This window comes from Phodopus roborovskii, unplaced genomic scaffold, assembly GCF_943737965.1.
Source record: "Phodopus roborovskii unplaced genomic scaffold, PHOROB, whole genome shotgun sequence".
NCBI lineage: Eukaryota > Metazoa > Chordata > Mammalia > Rodentia > Cricetidae > Phodopus > Phodopus roborovskii.
Genome location: NW_026126407.1, coordinates 29510667 through 29535580, shown reverse-complemented (window position 1 = coordinate 29535580; position 24914 = coordinate 29510667). Strand labels below are relative to the sequence as shown.

General features: G+C 45.1%; 2 protein-coding genes and 1 pseudogene across 2 annotated transcripts in view; 1 reads left to right on the top strand and 2 right to left on the bottom strand.

Annotated features, from left to right (window-relative positions):
* Maml1 (mastermind like transcriptional coactivator 1) overlaps positions 1–24914 on the bottom strand; it is a 32209-nt gene that overhangs the window by 5345 nt on the left and 1950 nt on the right. The window contains exons 2-4 of the mRNA XM_051180772.1: positions 4869–6284; positions 2929–3156; positions 784–880 (exon numbers count right to left, since the gene is read on the bottom strand). Of these exons, the coding sequence (XP_051036729.1) occupies positions 784–880; positions 2929–3156; positions 4869–6284 (1741 nt within the window). The remainder of the gene's footprint in view (positions 1–783; positions 881–2928; positions 3157–4868; positions 6285–24914) is intronic.
* On the bottom strand, positions 12269–12403 carry LOC127219893 (uncharacterized; annotated as a pseudogene).
* Positions 13532–14096, top strand: LOC127219349 (histone acetyltransferase KAT2A-like). The gene has a single exon (XM_051180812.1). It carries the CDS (start codon positions 13713–13715, stop codon positions 14028–14030), a length of 318 nt encoding a protein of 105 aa, XP_051036769.1. The 5' UTR covers positions 13532–13712; the 3' UTR covers positions 14031–14096.

Sequence of the window (24914 nt, the reverse complement as noted above, 5' to 3'; positions counted from 1 at the left end):
ATGCACTGTTAGCATCCAGGAACACCGGCCCCTACCATTTGGGGACTTGTCAGAGTATATCATCACCCCTGTGCCATTTAAGGCAGAACTCTGCTTCTTCATTCTCTTCTTCCTTTTCTTCTTTCTCCTCCTGCCCCTGCCCACCTGTGTCTCCCTCTAGCTCTCTTCATCCCTGCTGTCTCTCCCCCCCCCTCTCCCTTCCCACCCTTTCCCTTCCTCCAAAAAAACTTCCCATATAAGCTCTGTCTGCATGGCATGTTTGTCCCTCAACCCGCAGTGGTTTCGACCCAACCCGCCAAGGTCTTGCTAGAGTCATAACACGTACCACTACACCCAGCTTGTTTTAGGATTCTTCAGAAGACAGAAAGAACTTTTTGTTTTTAAAAAAAATAAAAGTCCTTTTGGTTTTCATTTTTTTGGGGGACAGGGGGAGGGAATTTGAGATAGGGTCTCTCTGTATAGCTCTGGCTGTCCTGGAACTTGCTTTATAGACCAGGTTGGCCTCAAACTTACAAGAGATCCACCTAGTCTATAAAGTGAGTTCCAGGACAGCAGGATACACATAACTAGTAATAATTTTCCTCCAAAAGCCTATTTCACTGTGAGCATCCTCATAGTCAACCCTGGAGACCCTCTTCTCCTTGTACCACAAAGGAACTAAAATCCAGGCCTCCCTCTCTTCCAAACCACAGCTTCTATGAGCATGTAAACTTGGGAACGCATCAGTACCACACCTTTGTGCTGGAAGCTACCTTCCCCACAACCTCCTTCACATCCCCTTACCTGTGAACTGTCCAACCTGTTGTGGAAAGGTGCTTTGTGTTGGGTCTTGGTACTGGGGGGGTGGGCGGGTCAGATGACGCTGAAATTGTTGCTTCTCCTAGAAAGTGACAAAAACAGAAATAGTAAAACTTCATGTAACAACCAGCAAGCAGGAAAGCAAGGAACACAAACAAAAGTGAGGGGCAGGACCCCTGGGTGCAGGGAAGGCCAGCAACTGCTCATGGTACAGTGTCTGGGTGATAAAAATGGGTTGTAGCAGTGACCGTACAACTCTATAGTCACAATGGAAACCACTGAAGTATGTAGTTTAAACAAACCGTATGTGACACGAATGATATCCTAATAAGTGGTTAGTTTAAAAAAAGATGGTGGACACCTTTAATCCTAGCACTCAGGAGGCAGAGGCAGGCAGGTCTCTGAGTTCAAGGCCAGCCTTGTTTACAGGGCAAGTTCCTGTATAGCCAGAGCTACATAGAGAAACCCTGTCTGGAAAAAAACCAAAAAGGGGGAAGAAAACAAAAATGGTAGAACTATGACACTGACCAACCTCAACAAAGGTAGCTTCTGGAGTTGGTTCCAATGTCTTCTCTTTGTGTTTGTGTATGTGTGGGCAAGTATGTGCCATGGTGTTTATCAGAGGACAACTCTGGATGTGGAACCTATCTTCTTCCTTGTGCTGTGACAGGGCTTCTTTCTGTTTAATACTGAAGCCAGGCTTGCTGGCCCATGAGCACCAAGGGGAGGGGGCCTCTGTTTCCATCTCCACCTATGAGCCCTGGGGTTGCAGCCCTGTGCTCCTCCTTCACGTGGGCTCCAGGGGCCGGGCTTGTGAGCCACTCCTGGTCTCTCTCCTTTTGAGATACAGTATCACTCTAGCCTGGCTGGCCTTGAACTTAATAGTAGCTAAGCATGAGGGCAATTCTCCTGCATCAGCTTCCTCAAAGCTGTGCCCAGCTGAGTCCTGTCTTAATAACCTCTCACGGGCTCTCAGGCTGCCTGGTGTCAGCATTCTACCTCTGGTAACCCAGTGTGAGGGAAATGTGCATCTTGATCTTAGAATCCCAGGGGCATCTTTACTTCCTTCTTCATGCTCTGGTTCCTCACACCCCACGTTTATAACAAAGAGGGATCCACAGTGACTGATGGCCTGTGTGTCTGGACGGAAATGCAGGAAAATGCCCCTCACACATGAAGGTGCTGTCTTTATTAGTAGTAGGTATATTAGACTACATGCCTAAGAAATGCCACAGCCTTGCAAAGGAGATTCTATTTACTTACTTTAAATATTAAAAACATTTTAAGCATTCCTTTAAAAAGTGAGGTAAAACTTGAAAAACATTTTTATTTATTGTATGTATGAATGTGTGCCATAGTGTGAAGACCAGAGAACAACTTGCTGAAGTTAGTCCTCTCCTGCCACCTTGTGGGACCCTGGATCAGGCTTAGGTTGGCAGAGTTGCATGCAAAGACTTCTATCTACTGAGCTACCTCACTGGCCTTTAAAAAAAAGATTAAAAGGTTTTTTTGCTGTTGTTTGATACAGTGTCTCCCTATGTAGCTCTGGCTTTCCTGGAACTCACTACGGAGACCAGGTCGGCCTTGAACTCAGATCACCTGCCTCTGCCTCCAGGCCAAGAGCTGAGATTAAAGGAGTATGCCACCATATCTAGTACAGATTTTTAAAAACGTATTTGTTTGTGTGATTGCTTGTGTGAGTTTATGTGTACACATACATACAGATGCCCACAGGGGTGAGCAGGGTAATTGGAAATACAGGCAGTTATGAACCATCTGATGTGGATGCTAGGAACAGAACCCAGGTCCTCTGCAAGAGAGTATGACCTCCAGCACAGCTGGTCCTAATTTCTAAAAAGAAAATGTATCTTAATTTTGTGTGTATGTGCATGTGTGCTCATGCGTGCTTGGGGGCAGGTATTCATCCATGGTATGGGTATGGAGGTCAGAGGGCCACTGTGGAGCTGGTTCCCATCTTTCAGGTGCATGTGGGTTACAAGGACTGAACTCCGATCATCAGGCTGACAAGTACTTTACCTGCTTTGGACTCTTGCTGGGCTAAAAAGGGGATTTGAAGGACACAGCACTGACTTTGGGTGCAAACATGGCCCAGCCGTGCCTGTGTGGTACCTGTTCGGCCAGAAGGTGCTGCCTCTGCAGGAACTGCTGCTGCTGTAGCTGCTGCTCTCTCTGCTTCTGCTGGTCCAGGAGCAGCTGCTGCTGCTTCATCACAGCCGTCTGCTGCTGGCTGCTGAGATATGGGGAGCTGCTGTGAGTGCTGGCCACAGACACACTAGGAGGCTGGGCCCCTACTGTGGCAGTCTGGGCTGGTACAGGGACACTGGAAGGGTTCTGCTCCTGTCAACAAAGATGAAGGGATCCAAGTCAGATGGGAAGGATGATCTGTCCCAACCCTGATCAGGCCAGGTAAGCTGTATCCATGAATAGTCTTGTTCATCTTTTTTTTTTGTTTTGTTTTGTTTTTAAATTTATTTATTTCTATTTTATGTGCATTGATGTTTTGCCGTGGGTGTCGGGTCCCCTGGAACTGAAATTATAGACAGTTGTGAGCTGTGGGTGCTGGGAATTGAACTCCAGTCTTCTGGAAGAACAGTCAGCGATCTTAACCACTGGGCCATCTTTCCAGCCTCCTCACCATTCATCTTTAACACCAAGTCTCTGCTTCCCCGATGCGTGTGTGGCAGTACCTTTTAGTCCTAGTGCTTGGGGAACAGAGGCCAAGTGGAACTCTTGAGTTTCAGATCAGTCAGGGTACATAGTGAGACCCTAACTCAATACAACAACACACACCCCCACCCCAAATACAAACTAACCAACCCCAAACAAAAATCCTCATTAAAAACAAAAAAAAGTAACACCCTACAAACACCCAACCCCTAAGCAACTCAAACAAACAACAACAAAAAGCTGCTCTGCCTTTAGAGTACACGCAATTGGATTATGGCTGTCCCAAATAGCATGAAATCATTTTTTATGCCCACTTGTGTACCACGTTCTCCTGGGAGGACAAGGGATAGCTCTGTCAAATACTTTGTATCTATATTTTAAGTTTTGTTTAGTGTTTCTGTGTGCATCAGAGGTCAACCTCAAGTGTTTTTCTTAATTGTTTCACTTCATTTTTTGAGACAGGGCCTGTCCCTGAACCAAGAGCTTCCCAATGTGGCTAGATTGGCTAACCAATGAGCCCCAGGGGTCCTGTCTCCAAAGCACTTTCTGACTGTACCACCCAGGAACTCTACACTCTGCCTTAAGTTAATGCTTAAAAGCTAGTAACTTTTATACACAAACACCCACTTTCCTACAAAACAAGCAAGGCTGTAGCTCAGGCTGGCCTCAAACTTGTAGCAACACTTCTGCCTCCCCTTCCCTGTGCTGAGATTGCTGAGACCCATCACATCTGATTTGCTGTTTTGTGACAGTCTCACTATGTACACCATGCTGGCCTTCATTTCAAGAGATTCCTCTGCCTCCTGAGAGATTTCTGGATTTAAAGCATTGCCACCACATCTGCTTCATTTTTATTTGTTGAGACAGGGCCTTATGCAGTTGTTTGGCATGAAAGAGACAACAACTAAACTAAATTATTAGGTAATTTCTCAAATGTCTATGTAGTTAAAGTCAAGTTATGTTAAAAAAAACTTTTCTCGAGACCGGGTTTCTCTGTAACAGCCCTGGCTGTCCTCAAACTTAAGAGATCTGACCACCTCTGCCTCCCTAGTGCTGGGATTAAAGGCATGAGCCACCACACCCGGATATATACTAAAGGACTTGTACACTTTATTAAGGATCAAATCCAGTCACCTGTAACCTGAATACTTGGGAGGTAGAGGCAGGCAAATCAGTTGTTCAAGAGCAGCTTGGCTACCCACCCAGCCAGGGCTAAATGATCTGTGCCTCAAAAACACAAAGATCAACTCTGGCTTATCTTGTATATTTTCTACTGCAAAGGATGGCAGCAGCTGCCCCCACTGCCTCCTTGACTATAGTTTATTTAGTGTGGGGGTTACTAGCGCCCGCAACAGCAGTGCAAAGGGAAGGCTCCTACTCACCTGCCCAGGTGGAACCAGTGGCCGGAAGGATATGTTTGTTGCCTTTTGTTTCAACAGAAACAAGGAATTCTGCTCATTATTCAGATGGGGCAGTTGCTGGGGAAGATACGCCATCAAAGCTGGTTTGTTCTGGCCAGACCCAGGGCCACCTTGCCCACAGTCTGCTTTGTAATGAGAAAGGGGTTTTGTATTGCCATAGTCTAGCACAGCCCCTTGGTTATTCACGGAGCTCTGATTCAAGTTACTTGGTGACTGGTGACTCAGCAGGTTCGAGTGGCTGGGCTGGAGGTAGGGACCTCCCGGCCGAGGAGAACTCTTGTTCACACTAGGCATCATGAGCAGTTTTGAGTTGGTAAAGTCTTGCTTATAGCCAGGAGGGCTGGCAGGCTTCTCCATGGGATATGGGACATCTAAAGGACTGTGGGAGGGCCCTGCCTGCTGCCATGTGGACATCTGGCCCGGGGCGGATGATGAGGCAGCTTGCTGTGGATTCTGCAGCATCTGCTCCCGTTTCTGCTTGGCAGCTATCTGCTGGAGCTGGTGAGCAGAGGACAGCTCCGAGGCCCCTCCTGGGCCCTGGCTGGGCAATACCACACTTGTGAGGGCTCTTTGTGCATTCTGGGCCTGGGCTGATGCCGGCATCAGGTTTGGACTGGGATTGTCTGCCCCAGGTTGACCAGTGGTGTGAAACAGAGTCTGAGAGCTCCCAAGGCTTGGAGAATCTGTGCCCACAGGGGCAGATGAAGGCCCCAGAAAGGTCTGTCCTGCAGACCCCGCCCTCACCTGTGGAGAACCTAACTGCTCCTGTTCAAAGGCTGCTGGAGAGAACTCAGTCTTGATATTAATGTCCTGGGCCAAGGGGGTTTGTGTGGCAGAACCAGGGGGCTCCGGATCCTTCTTCTCCTCAAAGTCCTCAGTAAACAGGTCCTTCATGTCTTCGTCGGGCACTGACCTGTTCAGCTCCTCAATGAGCTCCTTCCACTCCTGCTCATTAAGGTTGAGATCAGGCATGAGATTGCTCTGGGATACGGAGCCTCCAGCCCCTGCGATCATGCATGGCAGGTCATCTACCGGCTCTTGCTTGAGTTCCTTACTTAGGCTGAGAGGAAATGGCTCATTGGGGTTGCTGCTTCCATTCAGGTGGATGCTTGAGTCTGCCATACACTTCTTGTTGATGGGATCTAGTCCCAGGGAGTGCTTCCCACCAGACTGCAGGGCATCTCCCCCAGGAGGCTTGTCAGGCTGACCAAGGGGTGAGGCAGGAGGAAGTCCATTAGCAGACACACTGATGCCCAGAGGGGCCTCTCTGCGGGTCTTCTTGTGCCCAGGAAATAGGTCTCCATAGCCATTCTGTTGATCACCATTCTGAGGAGAAGCAGCACTGTCAAGATTCCTCTTCACTGTATCATGAAGATGCTGGAAAACATTCAACAATAGACTTAGGAACAAACACAATACCTTGTCTCAGGTCCCCTTCTTCCAACAGTGACTTCAACCAGAGATTTGCATTCTTGCCGAACTCCCATTGGTTCACACCTCCCTGCACTTCTGCTTCCCCTTATAGTACTGCCTCTACCATCAGATCTGTGCCTGGACAACCTAGCTTGCTATGGGAAAGCAAGCATTAGAGCCTGGACTTTCACAGGACACAGCTTGATGAGGGTCACTGTCATCTAGTCTGAGGGTCTGCAGAAGACATAGGAATCCTGTATCTTGTCATGCCCAAGACCTGCCAGTGTCAACCTCCTGCATGCATCCTACTCATATGAGCCAATACATTTTTTTCCCCTTGTGCTTACACTGATTTAACATGGATTCTATTACTTCCCACCAAAGGAGCTGTGTGGTTTGAATGAGAACGGCCTTACAGGTTTATATATTAGAATGCTTGGTCCACAGCTGGTGAACTATTTGGGAAGGGTTAGGAGGTGTGGCCTTGTTGGAGGTGGGTCATTGGAGATGGCCTTGAAGTTTCAAAAGCCCACCTCAGGCCCAGTCTTGTTCTTTCTCTACCTGTAACTTGTGGATGAGATGTGAGCTCTTGCCATGTGAGCCATGCCTACCTCCCTCCCACCATACTACCTGCTATGATGGTCATAGACTAACCCTCTGAATCTGTAACCAAGCCCTCAATCAATTGCTTCTTTTAAAAGTTGTCTTGTTATGGTATCTCCTCACACAATAGAACAGTGATTAAGACAGGAGCTCTACTGGTGTTTGTTTCTCAGGTAGCAGCAATGTTGGCACAATGATCCTACATCCACCCAACTACCAATTTTTGTACCTTCTCAGACACCTTTTTGCTCCATGGTGCATGCTTCCTCACATACTACATGGACTGATTTGTTTTTTAGCTCTTGTCCAACTTTCTTCCCATCACCTCTGTGGTGGTTTGAATAGGAATGGCCCCTATAGGCTCATATGTTTGAATGCTTGACCCATAGGTAGTGGTACTATTAGGAGGTGTGGCCTTACTGGAGGACATGTGTTACTGTGGAGGCAAGCTTTGAGGTCTTACAAGCTCAAGTCTGTCTGGCCAGTGGGACACACAGTTAACTTCTGTTGCCTGCAGATTAAGATGTAAAACTCTCAGCTCCTTCTCCAGCACCGTGTCTGCCTGCATGCTGCCACACTTCCTGCCATGATGATAATGGACTAAACCTCTGAAACTGTAAGACAGCCCCAATTCAATGTTTTCCTTTATGAGTTGCAGTAGTCATGGAGTCTCTTCACAGCAGCAGAAACCCCACACTAAGACAACCTAGTTTCCTCTCCCCCTCTGGAAGAGAAAGTTTCTGTTCCGCCAGGTCCCTTCATCCTTCAGCCCCAAATAAGCACACAGATCTATATTAATTGTAAAACTGTTGGCCAATGGCTAGGCCTTCTTTTTGGCTAGCTCTGTCTTAATTAATGACCCATAACTACTAATCTATGTATTTCTACATGGCCTTATCTTACCAGAGAACGTCTAGCATGTCTCATCTCTCCGGTCTCTACGTGGTGTCTCTCTGCAGCCTTTTTCTGCCTTCTCTCTCAGAATTCTCCTGGTCTCCTTGCTCTGCCTATCCTACTGCCTCTATTGGCTAATCAGTGTTTTTTTTCCATCAACCAATAAGAGAAATATATATAGAGAGGACATTCCCCCCATCATCCACCCTTCCTTCCTTTTTTCCTTCCTTTCTTTTCTTGCTTTTTGAAACAGGGTTTCCCTGTGAAGCTCTGGCTATCTTGGAACTCACTATGCAGTCCAGGCTGGCATCTGCCTCCCAAGTACTGGAACAAAAGGTATGTGTTACCACTGCCTGGCTCTCCTTTTCATTTTTTTTACACCTTTTTATTTTGTGTGTATGGAGGGGGTGCATGTACATAGGCCATAGTAGGCCTGTGGAAGTCAGAGGACAACTTGCTGGAGATGGTTTTTCCCTTTGAGTATGTGAGTACCACAGACTGATTTTGGTTGTTGGGCTTGGTAGCAAGTGTTGACCTACTGTGCCATCTCACTAGCTGCCCCATCGCCAACTTCACAAACATTGCTATCCATCAAGTCTGTCATTGAACAAGATGGTGTCAATTCTGACACTCTCATTTTTGTCTTGACTAGCTTCATTCTGCTAGCCTTATTAAGAGTCTACGTGTGCGAGGGACAGTGCTTTGGGAACTATAAAGGTAAATAAAACACTCACTGTTCTTCATTGCTTTCCAGTCTCTCAGAGAACAGAGCAAACTGGACACAGCTATAAGGTAACTCTGTAGAGTAAGTGCCCTTAGCGTTGGGGATAGGAACTGGCAGAGTGTTGGGGAGGTGCTGTGGTTCACTCTTTCCCCAGCCTGGGTTCCAGCTTTCAGCTCCTCCTTTCCTATGCTGACCTTTATTAAGTTATATCTTATCCTCTACTCCTCAGCCCCCGTACCACCCCTGCCTCCTACTACTCCTGAGCACATGAAGTGTGCTATTAAAAATGCTCCAGCCTGGCACTATGTATGGTGTTGTATACTAATAATCCCAGTGCTTAGGAGGTTGAGTTAAGCCTTGAGAGTTCAAAGCCAATCTGGGCTACACTGAGACTCTTTAACAACTGTTCAGTTTCAGAGTTCCTAACATCCCTCTGGGGCAGAGGAGGACCACTGCCCTGGAGGCAGAGCAGGCATGCTGTGAGCTGGCCACCGAGGACGGTTCCTTCACTTCTCAGTCTCAGCTGCTGCCATCCATCTTTCCTACCTTGTAAACATTTTCTTTTTTTCCATTTTATGGGTGTTTTGCTCCTGTGTACACATATAAATTAAGTCTCTCTCTTTTAAGAACAAGCCCCCCTTTAAAGGTGTTGCTTTGCTCCCACAGAGGTTCTTTTGCTTCCTACCGCCACCTAGGGGTATCTAGGGAGAAGACAGCCACCCTCCTAAAATGCAATTTGAAAAGTTTTATTTGGAGAATGTAAATGTACCCTGCCCCTTAATTGGTCAGAGGAAACATAGATGACAATATTTCTCCTCCTCTTTCCTTTTAGAGACAGGGTCTTGGCTATGTAGCCCAGGCTGGCTTTGAATTTTTACTCCTACCTCTGCTTCTCAAGTGCTGGATTAAGGGCTTGAGGCACCACACTGGGCTCTGCCGTTTCTTTTGTTTCTACCTTTATCTTCTGTTCCACAGTGCCATGTCTAGGCTGGTCTATTTTTTTTTTTTTTGGTCTTTCGAGACAGGGTTTCTCTGTGAAACAGGTTACAGGTTTGGCTATTCTGGAACTTACTCTGTAGATCCGACTGCCTCTACTCCCAGTGCTAGGATTAACGGCATGCCGCCACCACCTGGCAGTTTCTCATCTCTTCAGTAAAGATGGACACCAAAGGCAGTAGGTAAGTCATTTGATGAGCCAGGCAGCTGCCTTGGACTAGAACAGAAACCCTTTCCACTCTAACAAGTGTAAAACCTGTCATGTTCTCTTTCAGTAGCTACACGCAAACAGCTGCAGACAAGTTCCAAAGGAACAGCTCATCTCATTTCTCTAACACCCACTGCTTTTAGCCAAAGGAAGTGCTTAGCCACATCTGTAACTAGTCAAAAGTTTAACTGGAGTGATGTGGGTGGGGGTGGGGTACTGTGGTATCCCTGGCAGATTCACAAGCCTTGGGTACTTTTGGGAGTGCCCAACATGTACAAAATCCTGTGGGGGAAGATGTGGGGAAGTCTTAGAGCCCAGTCTCCAGATATTCACAAGGGAGCCCAGTCTCCAGATATTCACAAGGGAGATAAACAGTATGAAAAGGTTAAATAAAGGTCACATACTAGAATGGAGAAAGAGCATATAGCAACAAAGTGATATTGTATGTTCCATCTCCACCACTACTAAAGTTATGTGACTGTTGTACAGTAACACAAGCCCAGCCTCCATCTATGAATATGAGCCTGGAGGTTCAGAGTTAGGTGTACAGAGTTCTGAATGACCTAGTTCAGTGGGATGGTATAATTGGGTGGCTGTGATATGCAGAATATCAAGTACCTCTATCATTGTATATATTCAGTCATGACTCCCACCACCATGTGGGCCAGCTCATCCACTGAAAGGCCTCAGATTCTTCCATTCTAGGAGGTCTCCAGGATCTTATCTGGAGTCAGTCACATCTTGAGGATAAAAACTGGCATCCTGCCCTGTGAGCAACACCTCCACGAGCCTTTACAAGATGTCTCTTGCCAGCCACCACTTTGATTTTTAAAGATTACTTTTATGTGCTTGCTTGCATGTATGTTAGAGCACTGTGTTCATGCCTGATGCTCAGAGGCCAGAAGAGGACATCTGATTCACTGAAGCTAGAGTTACAGGTGCTTGTGTGCTCATGTGAGTGCTGGCAACGGAACCTGGGTGGAAGAACACTTTTTAAAAAAGATTCATCTTTATACACATGGGTGTTTTGCCTGCATTTATGTATGTCTGTGTGAGGGTGCCAGTCCTCTTGAACTGGAGTTACAGACAGTTGCAAACTGCCATGTGGGTACTGGGAATTGAGCCCGGGATCATTTGGAAGAACAGCTGAGCCATCTCTCCAGCTTCTTGGGATTTGTTTTTAGGGTCTCACTAGTCATATGGCTGGCTGTTTTGAGCCTGAGTTCCAGGACTGTAAGTGTGTGCATACTGTGTCTGGCAAAAAAATGTGGTTATCAATCCCTCACATACTAGCGCCCACCATTACTTATTACCGCTCCCCGGAGGCTTGGGGGGGGTCCTCCTTCCTCTCCTTTGCCTCTCTCGCCAAATATCACCCATTGCATCCCTCAGGTCCTCTGTAAGGTAGCCTCCATTCCAATCCCACTCGGGGAATGTACTGGATGTGGGCTTGCATGCTGTTAAACACAGACCACACTTTCAGCCCTTCATCTCTCTGTCATCCATGCCCCACATCATCTGCCAGCTAATGATTCTATATATTTGCCGCTCTTCCTAACATTCCTGTCTATGGTCTTACTTTAGTATCAACTCTTCCAGTTGCTTTTTTCTGAGACAGTATTATTATAGTGCTCTCCTCTGTTCCCACTACACTGTCACCCAAAAGATCACACCTAGTCCCCCCCTGTTGTCATGCTCTCAGGGCTGACCATCACACCAGAACAAATCCAGCTGCCCAGAGGCTGGAATGCTGAGTTAGCAGCTGCCTCTCCATCACCTTTCCTGCTTCCACAGTGCACCCCATCAGCCTTCCAAGTCCTCAAAATTGCAGGCTCATTCCTGCCACAGGGTTCTGGCACCTCACTCTTCTTTTTTGCTCAGGACAGCTCTTCCTCTGATCCTTTCAGAGTGACTCATCTGTCACCCCACCACCACCACCTCCCCACAATAGGGCTCTCCTAGTTCCTCATTGACTCTGTGTAAATGGGTACCAAGAGAATGATGAGCACTCCCATACCCCATCTCTGGGACAGTGAGGAGCATGTGGTAAATACAGGTGACAGAATGTGCTGTCTCCAGCCCATCCATCTTTGCAGACTTTTTGTTTCCCCCTCTACCTACCTGCACGACTACCACTGGCACAGACATCTGAAGATGGAGTCTAGTCCTACACTGTCCTCTCCTTGTTCTCATCTTCTAGAGGATGTCACTACTAGCCAGCCAGTTATACAAGCAAAAGACAGAGTCCCTTTGCATCAAAGGTGGTTTCCACCATCCTCCTGTCATGTACCTCTAACTTTTCTCTTTTATCCATCCATCCACCTCAAGTCTATGTAGATCAGAATGGCCTGGAATTCAGAGATCCACCTGCCAAGTGCTGGGAATAAAGGAGTGCACCACTATGCCCAGCTATTTCTTAATGTTGGTGGGGAGTCAACAGGACTTCTTTACACACCAAACAAGCACTTTATCACCGAGGTACACACCCCATAGTCTTTCTTCATCTCATTCACTTGCTACATCCAGCAGCACCACCACTACCACAAATTATGCAGTCGAATTTCCCACATTTGGGGAAATCGAAGGGGTCAGCACATCTGGAATGCAATGTGTAAGCCTCGCCCTGGGATTATGGTATCTCTCCTGCCAGGTAATAAGCTTCTCTTATTTGAACTATTTTAACCATTGCTAAAACCAGTCTTTTTGTTTTTTTTTTTTTTTTTTTTTTTTTTTTTTTGAGACAGGGTTTCTCTGTAGCTTTGGAGGCTGTCCTGGAACTCAAAATTATTTTAAGATAATTAAAGGAGTCAGGTGGTGGTGAACACCTTTAATCCCAGCCCTTAGGAGGCAGAGGCAGGTGGCTCTCCAAGTTTGAGGCCAGCCTGGTCTACGGAGCAAGTTCCAGGACAGCCAGGGCTACACAGAGAAAACCTGTCTCATAAGCATACAACCCCCCCCAAAAAAAAAACAAAACAGAAAAACAAGTTGGGGGTAACAATACAGATTTGTAATCCTAGAACTCATGGGGTTTAAGACTGGTTACATGGGGTATGTTACACAGTAGCTCTGCAGGGGCTGCTTGGTCATCCTGGCTGGCCTACTGCCTCTGGGATAATAGAGTGATGGAGGGTGGTAGCAGTGGGAAAATACCTTGGGGCTCAGATAGGGCCTGATCCTTCTGAAGACCCTGCCACACCCTTCACTCTCTGCCCTTGATTCCTTTTCCCTTGTAGCAACAGTCAGTGCAGCTGTTGTTCCCAGTACCCCCATCTTTAGTCCCTCCATGGGTGGAGGCAGCAACAGCTCCCTGAGCCTGGATTCTACAGGGGCTGAGCCCATGCCAGGAGAGAAGAGGAAGCTTCCTGAGAACCTCACGCTGGAGGATGCTAAGCGGCTCCGTGTGATGGGTGACATCTCCATGGAGCTGGTCAACGAGGTCATGCTGACCATCACTGACCCCACTGCCATGCTAGGGCCTAAGACGAGCCTACTCTCAGCCAATGCAGCTCGAGATGAAACAGCTCGCCTGGAAGAACGGCGAGGCATTATCGAATTCCATGTCATTGGCAACTCTCTGACACCCAAGGCCAACCGGAGGGTGCTGTTCTGGCTTGTGGGGCTGCAGAATGTCTTTTCCCACCAGCTGCCACGAATGCCCAAGGAATATATTGCTCGCCTGGTCTTTGACCGAAGCATAAGACCCTGGCCTTGATCAAGGATGGGCGTGTCATCGGTGGGATTTGCTTCCGAATGTTCCCCACTCAGGGATTCACGGAAATTGTCAAGGGTTATGGCATGCATCTGATGAACCACCTAAAGGAGTACCACACAAACACAGCATCCTTTACTTTCTCACCTATGCTGACGAATATGCCATTGGCTACTTCAAAAAGCAGGGCTTCTCCAAGGACATCAAGGTGCCCAAGAGCACCTGGGTTACATCAAGGACTATGAAGGAGCAACCCTGATGGAGTGTGAGCTGAATCCCCGGATTCCCTACACAGAGCTGTCCCACATCGTCAAGAAACAGAAGGAGATCAAGAAATTGATTGAGCGCAAACAGGCACAGATCCGAAAGGTCTACCCTGGACTCAGCTGCTTCAAGGAGGGAGTGAGGCAGATTCCTGTGGAGAGTGTCCTTGGCATTCGAGAGACAGGCTGGAAGCCCTTGCGAAAGGAGAAAGGCAAGGAGCTGAAGGACCCTATCAGCTATACACAACCCTCAAAAACCTGCTGGCTCAGATCAAGTCACACCCCAGTGCCTGGCCCTTCATGGAACTTGTGAAGAAATCAGAGGCCCCCAACTACTACGAGGTTATCCGCTTCCCCATTGACCTGAAGACCATGACAGAACGGTTGAGAAGTCGCTACTACGTGACCCGGAAGCTTTTTGTAGCTGACCTGCAGCGGGTCATTGCCAACTGCCGGAAGTACAATCCCCCAGACAGTGAATATTGTCGTTGTGCCAGTGCCCTGGAGAAGTTCTTCTACTTCAAGCTCAAGGAAGGGGGGCTCTGCAATGTCCGCCTCACCTGATCCGTTTGGGTGTTCCTGGCCCTCCTCTCCCTGACTCAGCAGGCAGGATAAACTCCAGCCATGGGCCCCAAATCTTGAAGACTTTTCAGCCAGCAGGCACTCCCAAGCCCGCAGCTCTGTTCCTGCCTTCATTGCCTCCGGCCTTGGGGAAAAGTCTGGTCTGGGACCAGCCCTTCGTTGAATGTCTCATGGCCAGGGGATGAACTAACTGCTCAGCCCTGGTCCTTAGAGAGCCACGCAGGCTGGGAGTTCTGAGCCTGACCCAGGTGCCTGTTTCCCAGGGTCAGGGCTATTCGGTGATTATGATTATTAGCCTTGGGATGGAAACAGCCAGGACTGGAGGAGCCATGAGAGACTGTGGCTCATCCTACACCGTTTTGTCCATCTGTCCCCCAGGACAGGGGCATAAGGACCATTCATTCCTTGGCATTAATCCCTTTCAGGGATCAATAAAGCTTAAAAAAAAAAAAAAAAAAAAAAAAAAAAAAAAAAGGACTGGTTACATGGGAAGGTCCTGTCTAAAAACTAAAACCAACCCCACACACACTTTGAAGCCCTAGGGTCAACTCACCCCAGAAGTGAATTCCCACAGCTCCAGGCTTTCTTTATTTTTAATGAGTATGGATGTTTAGCCTGCAAGTATATAATATGCACACAGGGCCTGTAGAGGCCAAAAGAGGATGTCAGATCACCTAGACCAGGAGTTACAGTTGGGAATTGAACTTGGATTCTTTGGAAGAGCAGCCAGTGCTCTTGACTGCTGAACTGTCTCTCCAGTCCCCAGTTCTCACCTTTGATATTGTTGGAAACTTACTTAAAAAAAATAAATAAATTACAGTGCTGATGATGTAGCTGAGTGTAGAGTCCTTTCCTAACAAGACAAGGCCCTGGACAACACTTTTGTCCCTTTTATTTGGTTTTGGCGATTCTGGGAATTGAACTGCAGGCACCGTGTTTGTGAGGCAGACACTGTGCTACTGTGCTGTGTCCTAGTCAATATCTTGCTGTGCCCTCAGCTGAGTAGGATTTCAACCTCCTACTTCGCTTACAAATCCTGGGATTTATGGGGAGTTTGAGGCCAGCATGGTCTACAGAGCGAGTTCCAGAACAGCCAAGTCTACACAAAGAAACCCTGTCTCAAAAAAACCCATAACAACAACAACAAGGAAATATTCCAGGGCCTGAAAAGATGGCTCAATAGGTAAGATGTTGTTTTTGTAGAGAACCCTAATCTTTTTTCCAGAACCCACATGGTGGTTCACAACTGCCTGTAACTCTAGTTGTAGGGGATTTGACACCCTCTTCTGATTTTTTGGACACCAGCCACACACAGTACACACATGCAGGCAAAACATCATACATATAAAAAAAAATACTATTCCAGAGCTGGCAAATGACACATTGGATAAAGAAACTTGCTGTGCAAGCCTTTCACCTCCAAAATGCATGTACACAGACAGATGTGGTGGCATACATATGTAATCCCAGCTTTTCTCTGGTGACATTGGGAAGCAGGGACAAAATCACATTGAGTATGGAGAACAGCAGAAACAGTGAGCTATTTTCTGATGCTATTAACAGTGTGCATTATACAGTGAAACCCTATCTTGAAAAAAAAAAAAAATCTGTTTTACCTGGGTGGCGGCGGCGGCGGCGGCACACACCTTCAATCCCAACACTCAGAGGCAAAAAGAGGTGGATTTCTGTGAGTTTTGAGCTAGGCTGGTCTATAGAGGGAGAGATCCAGGACAGCCAAGTCTATATAGAGAACCTGTCCTTTACATACTACATCATTATAATGCAACTTAAGAGATAGATGAGGCACACAGACACTCATGCATGTCCACACTTATTCCTCGGTAATTAGAAGCATTATTGGTACAAAACACTGGGTTATCATGACAGTCACACATGTCTAAAATCTGCTCTGACCATTGTCACTGCTCCCTTGACCTCCTCACTTCTCTCCCCTTTCACTCTTCCTTCCAGAGTCCTTTTCATTAAAGATCTAGATTCTGGGGCTGGACAGATGGCTCAATGATTAGGAGCACTGGCTGCTGTTCCAGAGGACCTGGGTTCAGTTCCCAGTGCCTACATGACAGCTCACAGATGTTTGTATCAGTTCTAGGGGACCCAACATCCTTACACAGATAAACATATAGGCAAAACACCAATGTGCATGGAGTAGAAGTGAATTAATCACTAAACAACAATAACAAAAAAAAACCTTTGAATCGTTACTTTTTCTCTTAGAACTTACATTTCTTTTACATTTCACACTGACTCCATGCATGTATTTTTAACATAATGTGCATGAAAATCTTTTTATTGACCACTCTGCCATATTTCTCAGTGACAGAAATAAATCTATAAACTGAACTTCAGAGTTTTAGTGTTTCCCTCCAGCGTGTGTATGTGTGGTACAGGGGATTGAACCCAGGGCTTCTAGCCCTAGCTTTTTTTTTTTTCTTTTTTTGAGACAAGGTTTCTCTATATATAATAGCACTGGCAGTCCTGGAACTCGCTTTGTAGACCATGCCGGCCTTGAAACCAGAGAGATCTTCCTGCTTCTGCCTCCTGAATGATGGGACTAAAGGTGTACACCACCAGTGCCAGCTTAAAAGTAAAGCATTCTCTAAATGGTTATTAAAAGATAGCATACTACTAAGACGTTTACTGGCTCCATTTAAAAAGTGATGTAACCATTTTATTTTTAAATGTTAATATTTATAAATTCCCTGGAAGTTAAATTCCTTGCAACTATAAATAGCATGTTTAACCATTTCACTTTCTAAAGTAGCCAATTTATATTAAGCATGTAGCATATATAAGGCTGTTCATACAATTTTTATTTCATTTTTTCACTTAAAAGTGAATTATGCTAATTCAGTATAAAATTGATCTAAAATATTTAAGTTTTAAATTTTTGCTTATTAATTATTTTTATTGTTTTGGTTGTTCAAGACAAGACTCTCTATATAACAGTCCTAACTGTCCTGCAACTAGTTCCATAAACCAGGTTGACCTTGAACTCACAGAGATCTAGTCTTTGCCTCCCTCTCCTAAGTGCTGGGATTAAAGGTATGGACCACCACCACCACCGGCGGCGGCATATTTAAGCTTTTTAAAAAAGTGTTATGTGAATGGTTGCTTTGATGGCATGTATGTCTGTGCACATATGTATGCCTGGTCCTGGAAGAAGCCAAGACAGGGCACTGGATTCCCAGCAACTGGCAGTACAGAAGGTGCTGAGTCACCATGTGGGTGCTAAGAACCAAACTTGGGTCTTCAGGAACAGTAGCCAGTGCTCTTAATACCAAACCTTTGATCTATCCTTCATTTAGTTTCTAATATGTTTAAGAGCTTAAGATGACAATTTTAGAGGTTTGATTAGGCATGCATAGTGGTGCTTTAGTTCCACCACTTGGGAGGCAGAGGCAGATGGATCTCTGAGTTCCCTACCAGCCACAGCTACATAGTGATACCTTAACTCAAACAGAAAAGAAGTTTGAGGGTTAACTTAAAGTTGTGAGAAGGCTAGGGATGCAGCTCAGGAGCTCAGGAGTAGCGTGCTAGTCTAGAATGTCAAGGGTTATGGGGTTCAGAGTGCTTCAAGATGACATAGTCCAGGGGCTAGAGATGGTTCAATGGTTAAGAGAGCTTGCTACTCTTCCACAGAACCTAAAGTAAGTTTCCATGCGTTAAATCCAGTCCCAGAATATCCAATACCTTCTTTTGGCCTCTACAGGCACCCACATACATATGGCATATGCTCACAGTCTTAAACACATACACAAAAATAAATTAAATAGATCTTAGTTTCCTAAAGAAATCAAAGTCCTATTAGATGCTTTTTGGTAAGTGTGCAGGTCTCATGGGTATATTAGCATGTTATAGTTTGCAATGACCTAAATAATGAAAGTTGATTACATTTGTGTAGCCCATTGTCTCCCAAGCATTTCCCTCCAGTTTCTATATGTGTGTGTGGTGCTGAGGATCATCAAACCTAGATCCTATTGGTGTGTTCTATCACTGAGCCACCAAGCCATCTCACTAGGCCCTAGAACTTCTTAAACAGGCAACAAAATCGGAGCTCCATAGAACCCTTGAAAAATCAAGGCTAAATCAAGACTCATCTGACAAGCCAGTCCCTTTCAAGTGCTCCAAACTGCACTCAAGAGGCATCCCTTCCCCAATAGTCCCACAGGCTTTACCACCCTTGACACAACTTTGTCTTCTGTTCTCATCAGGCATTAGTACTGGTGTTGAAAGAACAAGCACCTGAAAGCTGGACGCAAGGGAAAGGAATACAGGTAGCTAAGTGGGCTTGTATAACTGACTGAATACAAGACATGTGAGGTGTGGTAGGAAAGAAGTCCATTTTAGATATGTTGGAAATAAATGTGAGAATGGACAGACAACAGACTGGCAAAAATATGGATCTTGCTTGGAAACATGAAAATTATAATTATATGTAACATACAAAGTCAGAAAAGAATCAATGACATTACTTAGGAAAAAATATTTATTTAAATATTTTTTATTTATTTAAATATTTATTTAAAAAATTGAGGGGATGGTTACCTATTAACATTCATATTTTTCTAAATGTGCAAAAAAGAATCAGGTATAATACTGCATGTCTATAATATCTGCACTTTGGAGCATAAGTGAGATCTCTCACATTTGCTGGAGAGATGCTCAGTGATTAAGAGTACTTGCCTCTGTTATGGAGGACCAAAATTCTACTCCTAGCCCCATGTTTGGGGACTGAAACTGTAACTCAAGCTCCAGTGGTTCTGACACTCTCCTCTGGCACCTGCATACATGTGTTCATAAGCATACACATAAAAGAAATCTGGAAGGAAAAAAGTCAGGTGTGGTGCCTGTAGAGGCAAAGGGTATGGAATTTAGAGCCAATGTTAGCTCTACAGACATATTGGACTACATGAGACCCGGTTCTCCCTAAATCAATCTTTCCTTTCTGTTGAAGAGCTGGGAACTCAATTCAGGGCCATGCTTGTGCTAATGTTCTACCATTGATTTATACTTTCAGTCCCAAGTTTTCTTTCTTTTTTATAAATTTAATTTTATTTTATGTGTATGAGTGTTTTGCCTGTGTGTGTGTGTGTGTGTGTGTGTGTGTGTGTGTGTATGTGTGAATACATATACATGCACCACATCCATGCACTGCCCACAGGTGTCAGAAGAGGGCCTCAGAATCACTGGAATACGTTTTATGGTAGTTGTGAACTATCATGTGAGTGCTGGGACTCAAACCTGGGTCCTTTACAATAGCAGTAACTGTGGGCCATCTCCAGCCCACTCCCTCTCCCACCATTTTTCTTAAGCCAACTGAAGAATGTCCATTTCTTGACATGGTCAAATATCTAGTCTAGCAACCCAGACCTGTGTTTTTGCCTTGAGGAACTGTTAACCAACCACAAATATCCTCCACCTGGCACCAAGATGTTCTTGAGGATCAATCAATCAATCAATCAATCAATCAATCAATCAATCAATCAAAGCCAATTAGATGGCTCAGCAGGTAAAAGATACTGTCACCAAGCCTGGTAACGTGAGTTCCCCTGGGTGCAGCATGATAGAAAGAATTGCCATTGAATCCATGTACTCTCACCCATACAGTAAATAAATAAATGTAGTAAAAATTTTAAAATAAAACCCTGAAGAAAAGCCAGACTGTGTTTCTGTTTCAACCCCTACTGCTTACCACTTTCCAAGGAACCTGACTTCTGTCCAGGCTTACGGAAACCTAGCCAGCTGTCTACCTTCCTGACACTGACCTTTCCTCGCACATCCAGGAAATTTGTGCAGGTGGGCCTATCTGGAATGTTCTTTCCCAAGACTTCCAGCTAGCCAATGGTCTCCTTTTAGGCCCAAATAAGAACAGCACATCTTGGTGGTGTGGTAGCACATGCCTCTAACCCCAGCACTCAGGAGAAAGAGGCAAGTGGATTCCTTGAGCGCCAGGCTACACAGTGAGACACTGTCTTCTAAATAAATAAGTACATTTATCTATTTTGAAATAGGGTCTCATTAATTATCATATCTGGCTGGTCTCAAACTGGAGACCCTCCTTTCAGCCTTCTGAGCAGCTGGGCTCATAAGTGCCCATCAACACACCTAGGCAGAATTAACTTTTAAAGCCACTGGTCCTTTCTCTCCATAGCAGCCGGAATTTTAATTTGTCTTTTCACAGGTATATTTCTAGTACCTAGAGCACTCCAACCTACACAGTAGGAGCTCAAGTATTTGTTACAGGGAAAACAGGAAGGAGACAGAAACACACACACACACACACACACACACACACAGAGTGAGAGCTGGAAAGAAAATCAGAAAAGAACAGAGCTAAGAGTCTTTCAGAGGAGGAAGTCAGGAATGATGACTAAGAAACCACTGAATTTGGCAATACCATCTTTGGTGTCCTTTAATGGGGCAAGTTCAGAAAAGTAGGAGGGGCAAACAACAGACAACAATGGGCATTAGTTCAGGTGGGAAGGGCAAAGGGAAGGAAGAACACAGAATGTGAGTTTGAGAGTGAGAAAGCACAAGAGAAAAGACTGGGTGCAGAGAGTGTGTGCTCTTGTTCTCAAACTAAAGGGAAAGGCCTGCTGCGGAAGGAAATGATGAGCATCACAGAAGAGGGTAGGAGGCCTCAGGGGAAAAATGGGATCCTGAAGCCACATCAGTCATCTTTAAAAACAGAAGACTGTTCCCCTCACTCCACCACAGTACAACAGTACAGTGGTTTCTTTATGCTTAGATTTTTTTTTTTTTTTTTTTTTTTTTTTTTTTTTGGAAACATGCTTCTCTGTAGATCAGACTGGCTTTGAACTCAGAGATCTGCCTGCCTCTGCCTCCAAGTGATGGGATTAAAGGCATGCACCACCACTGCCACGGCAAAAAAATGTACTCTTTGAATTGATTTACTGGTATATATAATTCTTACATGAATTTCCAGTCTTTCTCTTGGACAGTACACACTGGGTAACTAGGAGTAGAGAAGTGTGAATCATCAGGGGGTTTACAGAACAAAGCGGAGTGGGAATTTGGGAGGGGAAGCAATGTACAAATGACAAGGCAACTGGAGCCCAAAGGTGACAACAGGTCAATCAAAGCAAAGTATCCCCCCCCCCCCAAGACCAGGTTTCTCTATGTAGCTCTGACTGTCCTGGAACACATTTTGTAGACCAGGGTGACCTCAAACTCAGAGATCCACCTGCCTCTGCAACCCCCCATCCCCCTACCCCCACCCCCAGTACTGGGATTAAAGGCATGTGCGATCACCCCTTGGCACAAAGTATTCTTTGTTCTATTGATGTAGTGCTTCCCCACAAATGACAAGTTAGCTGGGTATAGTGGTTCACACCTGTAACCACAGCACACAGGTGGCAGAGGCAGATGGATCTCTGAATTCCAGGCCAGCATGGTTTCTAGTGAGACCTTGTCTCAAAAAATCAAATGAGACCAAACAAACAAAACAAATAAGTTAAAGGAGAGGAGTTGCTCAAAACTAAATGAGGTAGAGAAAGCAGCTTCAGGGATGGATGAATAGACTGCAAAGTAACTGTCAACATTTTTATCAACTGTCACAACCACTCAGGGTAAGTTCCTCTTGACTTAGTAGCAAAAGTCTAACTCAAGTCCATAGAAAAAACTCAGAATTAACTTTTATAGCACTTTATTATAGAAATAAACTATCCATGCTACTATAAAAGACTATTTTCACTCACAAAATGAAGGTTTTTAGAAGTGGGTGAATAATTTTCTATAATTTAGCAAGCCTGATAAAAAGAAGGCAATCCTGACATTAGAATACTAGTATTTGGAGCCAACAAGATACTATAGTGAGCAAAAGGGGCTTGCTCACAGCCTGGCAATCTGAGTTTGTTCTTTGCAACCCACATGGCAGGAGAAACAACTCCTGAAAGTTGTCCTTTGGTATTTACACTGGAACTGTAACATTCCAACATCTGTGCATATACACACTCTCAACACAAAAACCAACACGAAAAGGTAGAATACTAGCTTTTTTTTTTTTTTTTTTTGGTCAAGAGCACATTACAAACAACAACAACAACAACAAAACCTAACAGGCTATTCCTCAAAACCCAAGCCACAAAAAAGCCTGAAATATTGTTCCTGACTCATCTCTAATAGCAGAGCAGTTGGGTTCTTGTTAGGGTGTGTGTGTTCCCACCCTTGTTGGGTGGATGTATATGTTATCTTAAGAAGCAAAAAACATCAAGTAAAGGGGAACTCTTATTAGTAATATCTGATCTTGTTATACACAAGGTGTGCCAGTTAGGGAATGCTTGGCTGTGCAGTGACTACTTAACAGTGGCTGGCTGGGGCATATTAACAGTCCTTCTGCAAAGATGAATGAGATCAAATAAACACACAATTGTCAAAAATCAGAAGAGGTGTTCTTTTTCATTTCTCAGAAAAGCTGTATTCTTGAGCTGTCAAGATGGCTCAGCTAGTATTGGTGTCTGGCACCAAATCTGATGACTTGAGTGCAATCCCTGTGACCCACTTAGTAGAAGGGGAGAACCAGCTTCAGCAAGTTACCTTCCAATTCCCACAGACATTCTGTGGCATGTACCTATCCCTATCCACCCACATGCACACACATAAAACTCTTAAAAATGTAGTGAGAAAATTCAAAGCTGTGCTCTCTAAGTCAAAATCCTACAGAGTCAAGGCCTCTTTTCCCTTCTATAGAGCCACTAAAATGGAATCAGCACTGTTTTCATAGTGGTATCTACCTTCTGGGCTCTATCCCCAGACTGAACAGCTCAGCTAGAATCACATCACTTGCAGCTTGAGTGAAAAGGGTCCTTCCTCCCTAAAGAGGAACACTAACCCATTCTAAAGTTTAAACTCACAGACACTCAGGTCAAGGTTTAACATGGTAACAACCAGACATGGCACATCTGGTCAGGGTTTCACACTCAAAGGACCTACTGATAAGACAGACTTAAGATGCCTTTTAAAATTTTCTAGCTAGGCTTGGTGGTGCACTTCTTTAAACCCAGCACATGGGAGGCAGAAGTAGGTGGATTTTTATGAGTGTTGTTCGTAAATGTATGTCTGTATGTCACATACATGCCCAGTGTCTTCAGAGGCCAGAAGAGGGCATTAGATCTTCTGGAACTGGAGTTACAAATAGCTAGCTGCCACATGGATGCTGTAAACCAAACCTGGGTTCTCTACAGCAAGTGCTCTTAACTGCTGAGCCATCTCTCCAGCCTCCCCCTTCACACCCTTCAAGACAGGCTCTTCCTACATATTGAGACAGGCTCTCCATACAGAGCCTAGCTGGCCTAGCTACATATCCCAGGCTGGCCTTGAGTTCTGCTCCTGAGTTCTGGGATCACAAGACCTGCCAAATTCAAGTTCTAACATTTCTTTTTAAAACACTGGATGGGAAAAAAAAAAAACAAAAAACAAAAACAAACACTGGATGGGAACTCAAATTTTCTCCAGTGATTCAGAAACAAAAAATATAAAAATTATGTAAAAATCTAAAATTTTACCATAGTTTTAAACAGAAATTAAAATACAATTAATGTTCTTTCTAGGAGGTGTTCAAGGCAAATATGTGTGTGTGTGTACATATATGTTCATTTTTCCTGTATGTTTATGTGAGGGTGTCAGAAGTCCTGGAACTGGAGTTACAGACAGGTGTGAGCTGACATGTGGGTGTTGGGAACTGAACTTTGGTCTTCTGGGAAAGCAGTTAGTGCTTTTAACCACTGAGCCATCTCTCCAGGCTCAAAAGTGTATTTTTTTCAAATGAGCATTCATAATGTACTTTAAGCAGGATGACACCCACTTTCTGTAGGGCGAGCAGTGTGGTTTGGTGGTAAAGAGCTTACCTAGTATGGTGGTTTGAATGAAAATGGCTCCCATATGTTAATTTGATACTATCAAGTTGGATTAAGTGTGTCACTGGGGATGGGCTTTGACATTTCAGATCCTCAAACCAAGCCAAGTGTCACTCTCTTCCTGTTATCTGCCAATCCAGATGTAGAATTTTCAGCTACTTCTCCAGCACCATGTCTGCCTGCATGCTGCCAGGCTTCCTGCCATGATGATAAACCTCCGAACTGTAAGCCAGCCCCAACTAAATGTTTTCTTTCCTAAGAATTGCCACAGTCATGGTGTCTCTTCATTGCAACAGAAACCCTATCTAAAACACCTAGTAAGTACAAAGTCCTGGGCTCAATTCCCAGTAGGGGTTGGGGGAGAGTTGGGGATCTTTCCTTCAAAAAAGTCTGATTAGTAAAGGTGACCCATTCACCTAAGTCATTTTGGGTAGAGCACAACCAAGTTCAATTATCAATCACCCGACAAATAGTCAGACAGCCTAAAATATGTATGGACTCCAAAAGCTTAGCGCATACCTGGCAAGACACAGTATAGCTAAAGTAATAGGTGGCTATGTGCTAAAAACAAACAACACAGGTGTATTTCATAACTGTATTGGTAGAGGAGGTTCTGCTGTGGGCTGGGCTTTCAGAAACTCACAGCAAAGGAAGGTGGACTGTAGCAGAAGGATGACAGGGCTCTGAAGAATGCCGAGGAAGATCTGCAAGGAGCCTTT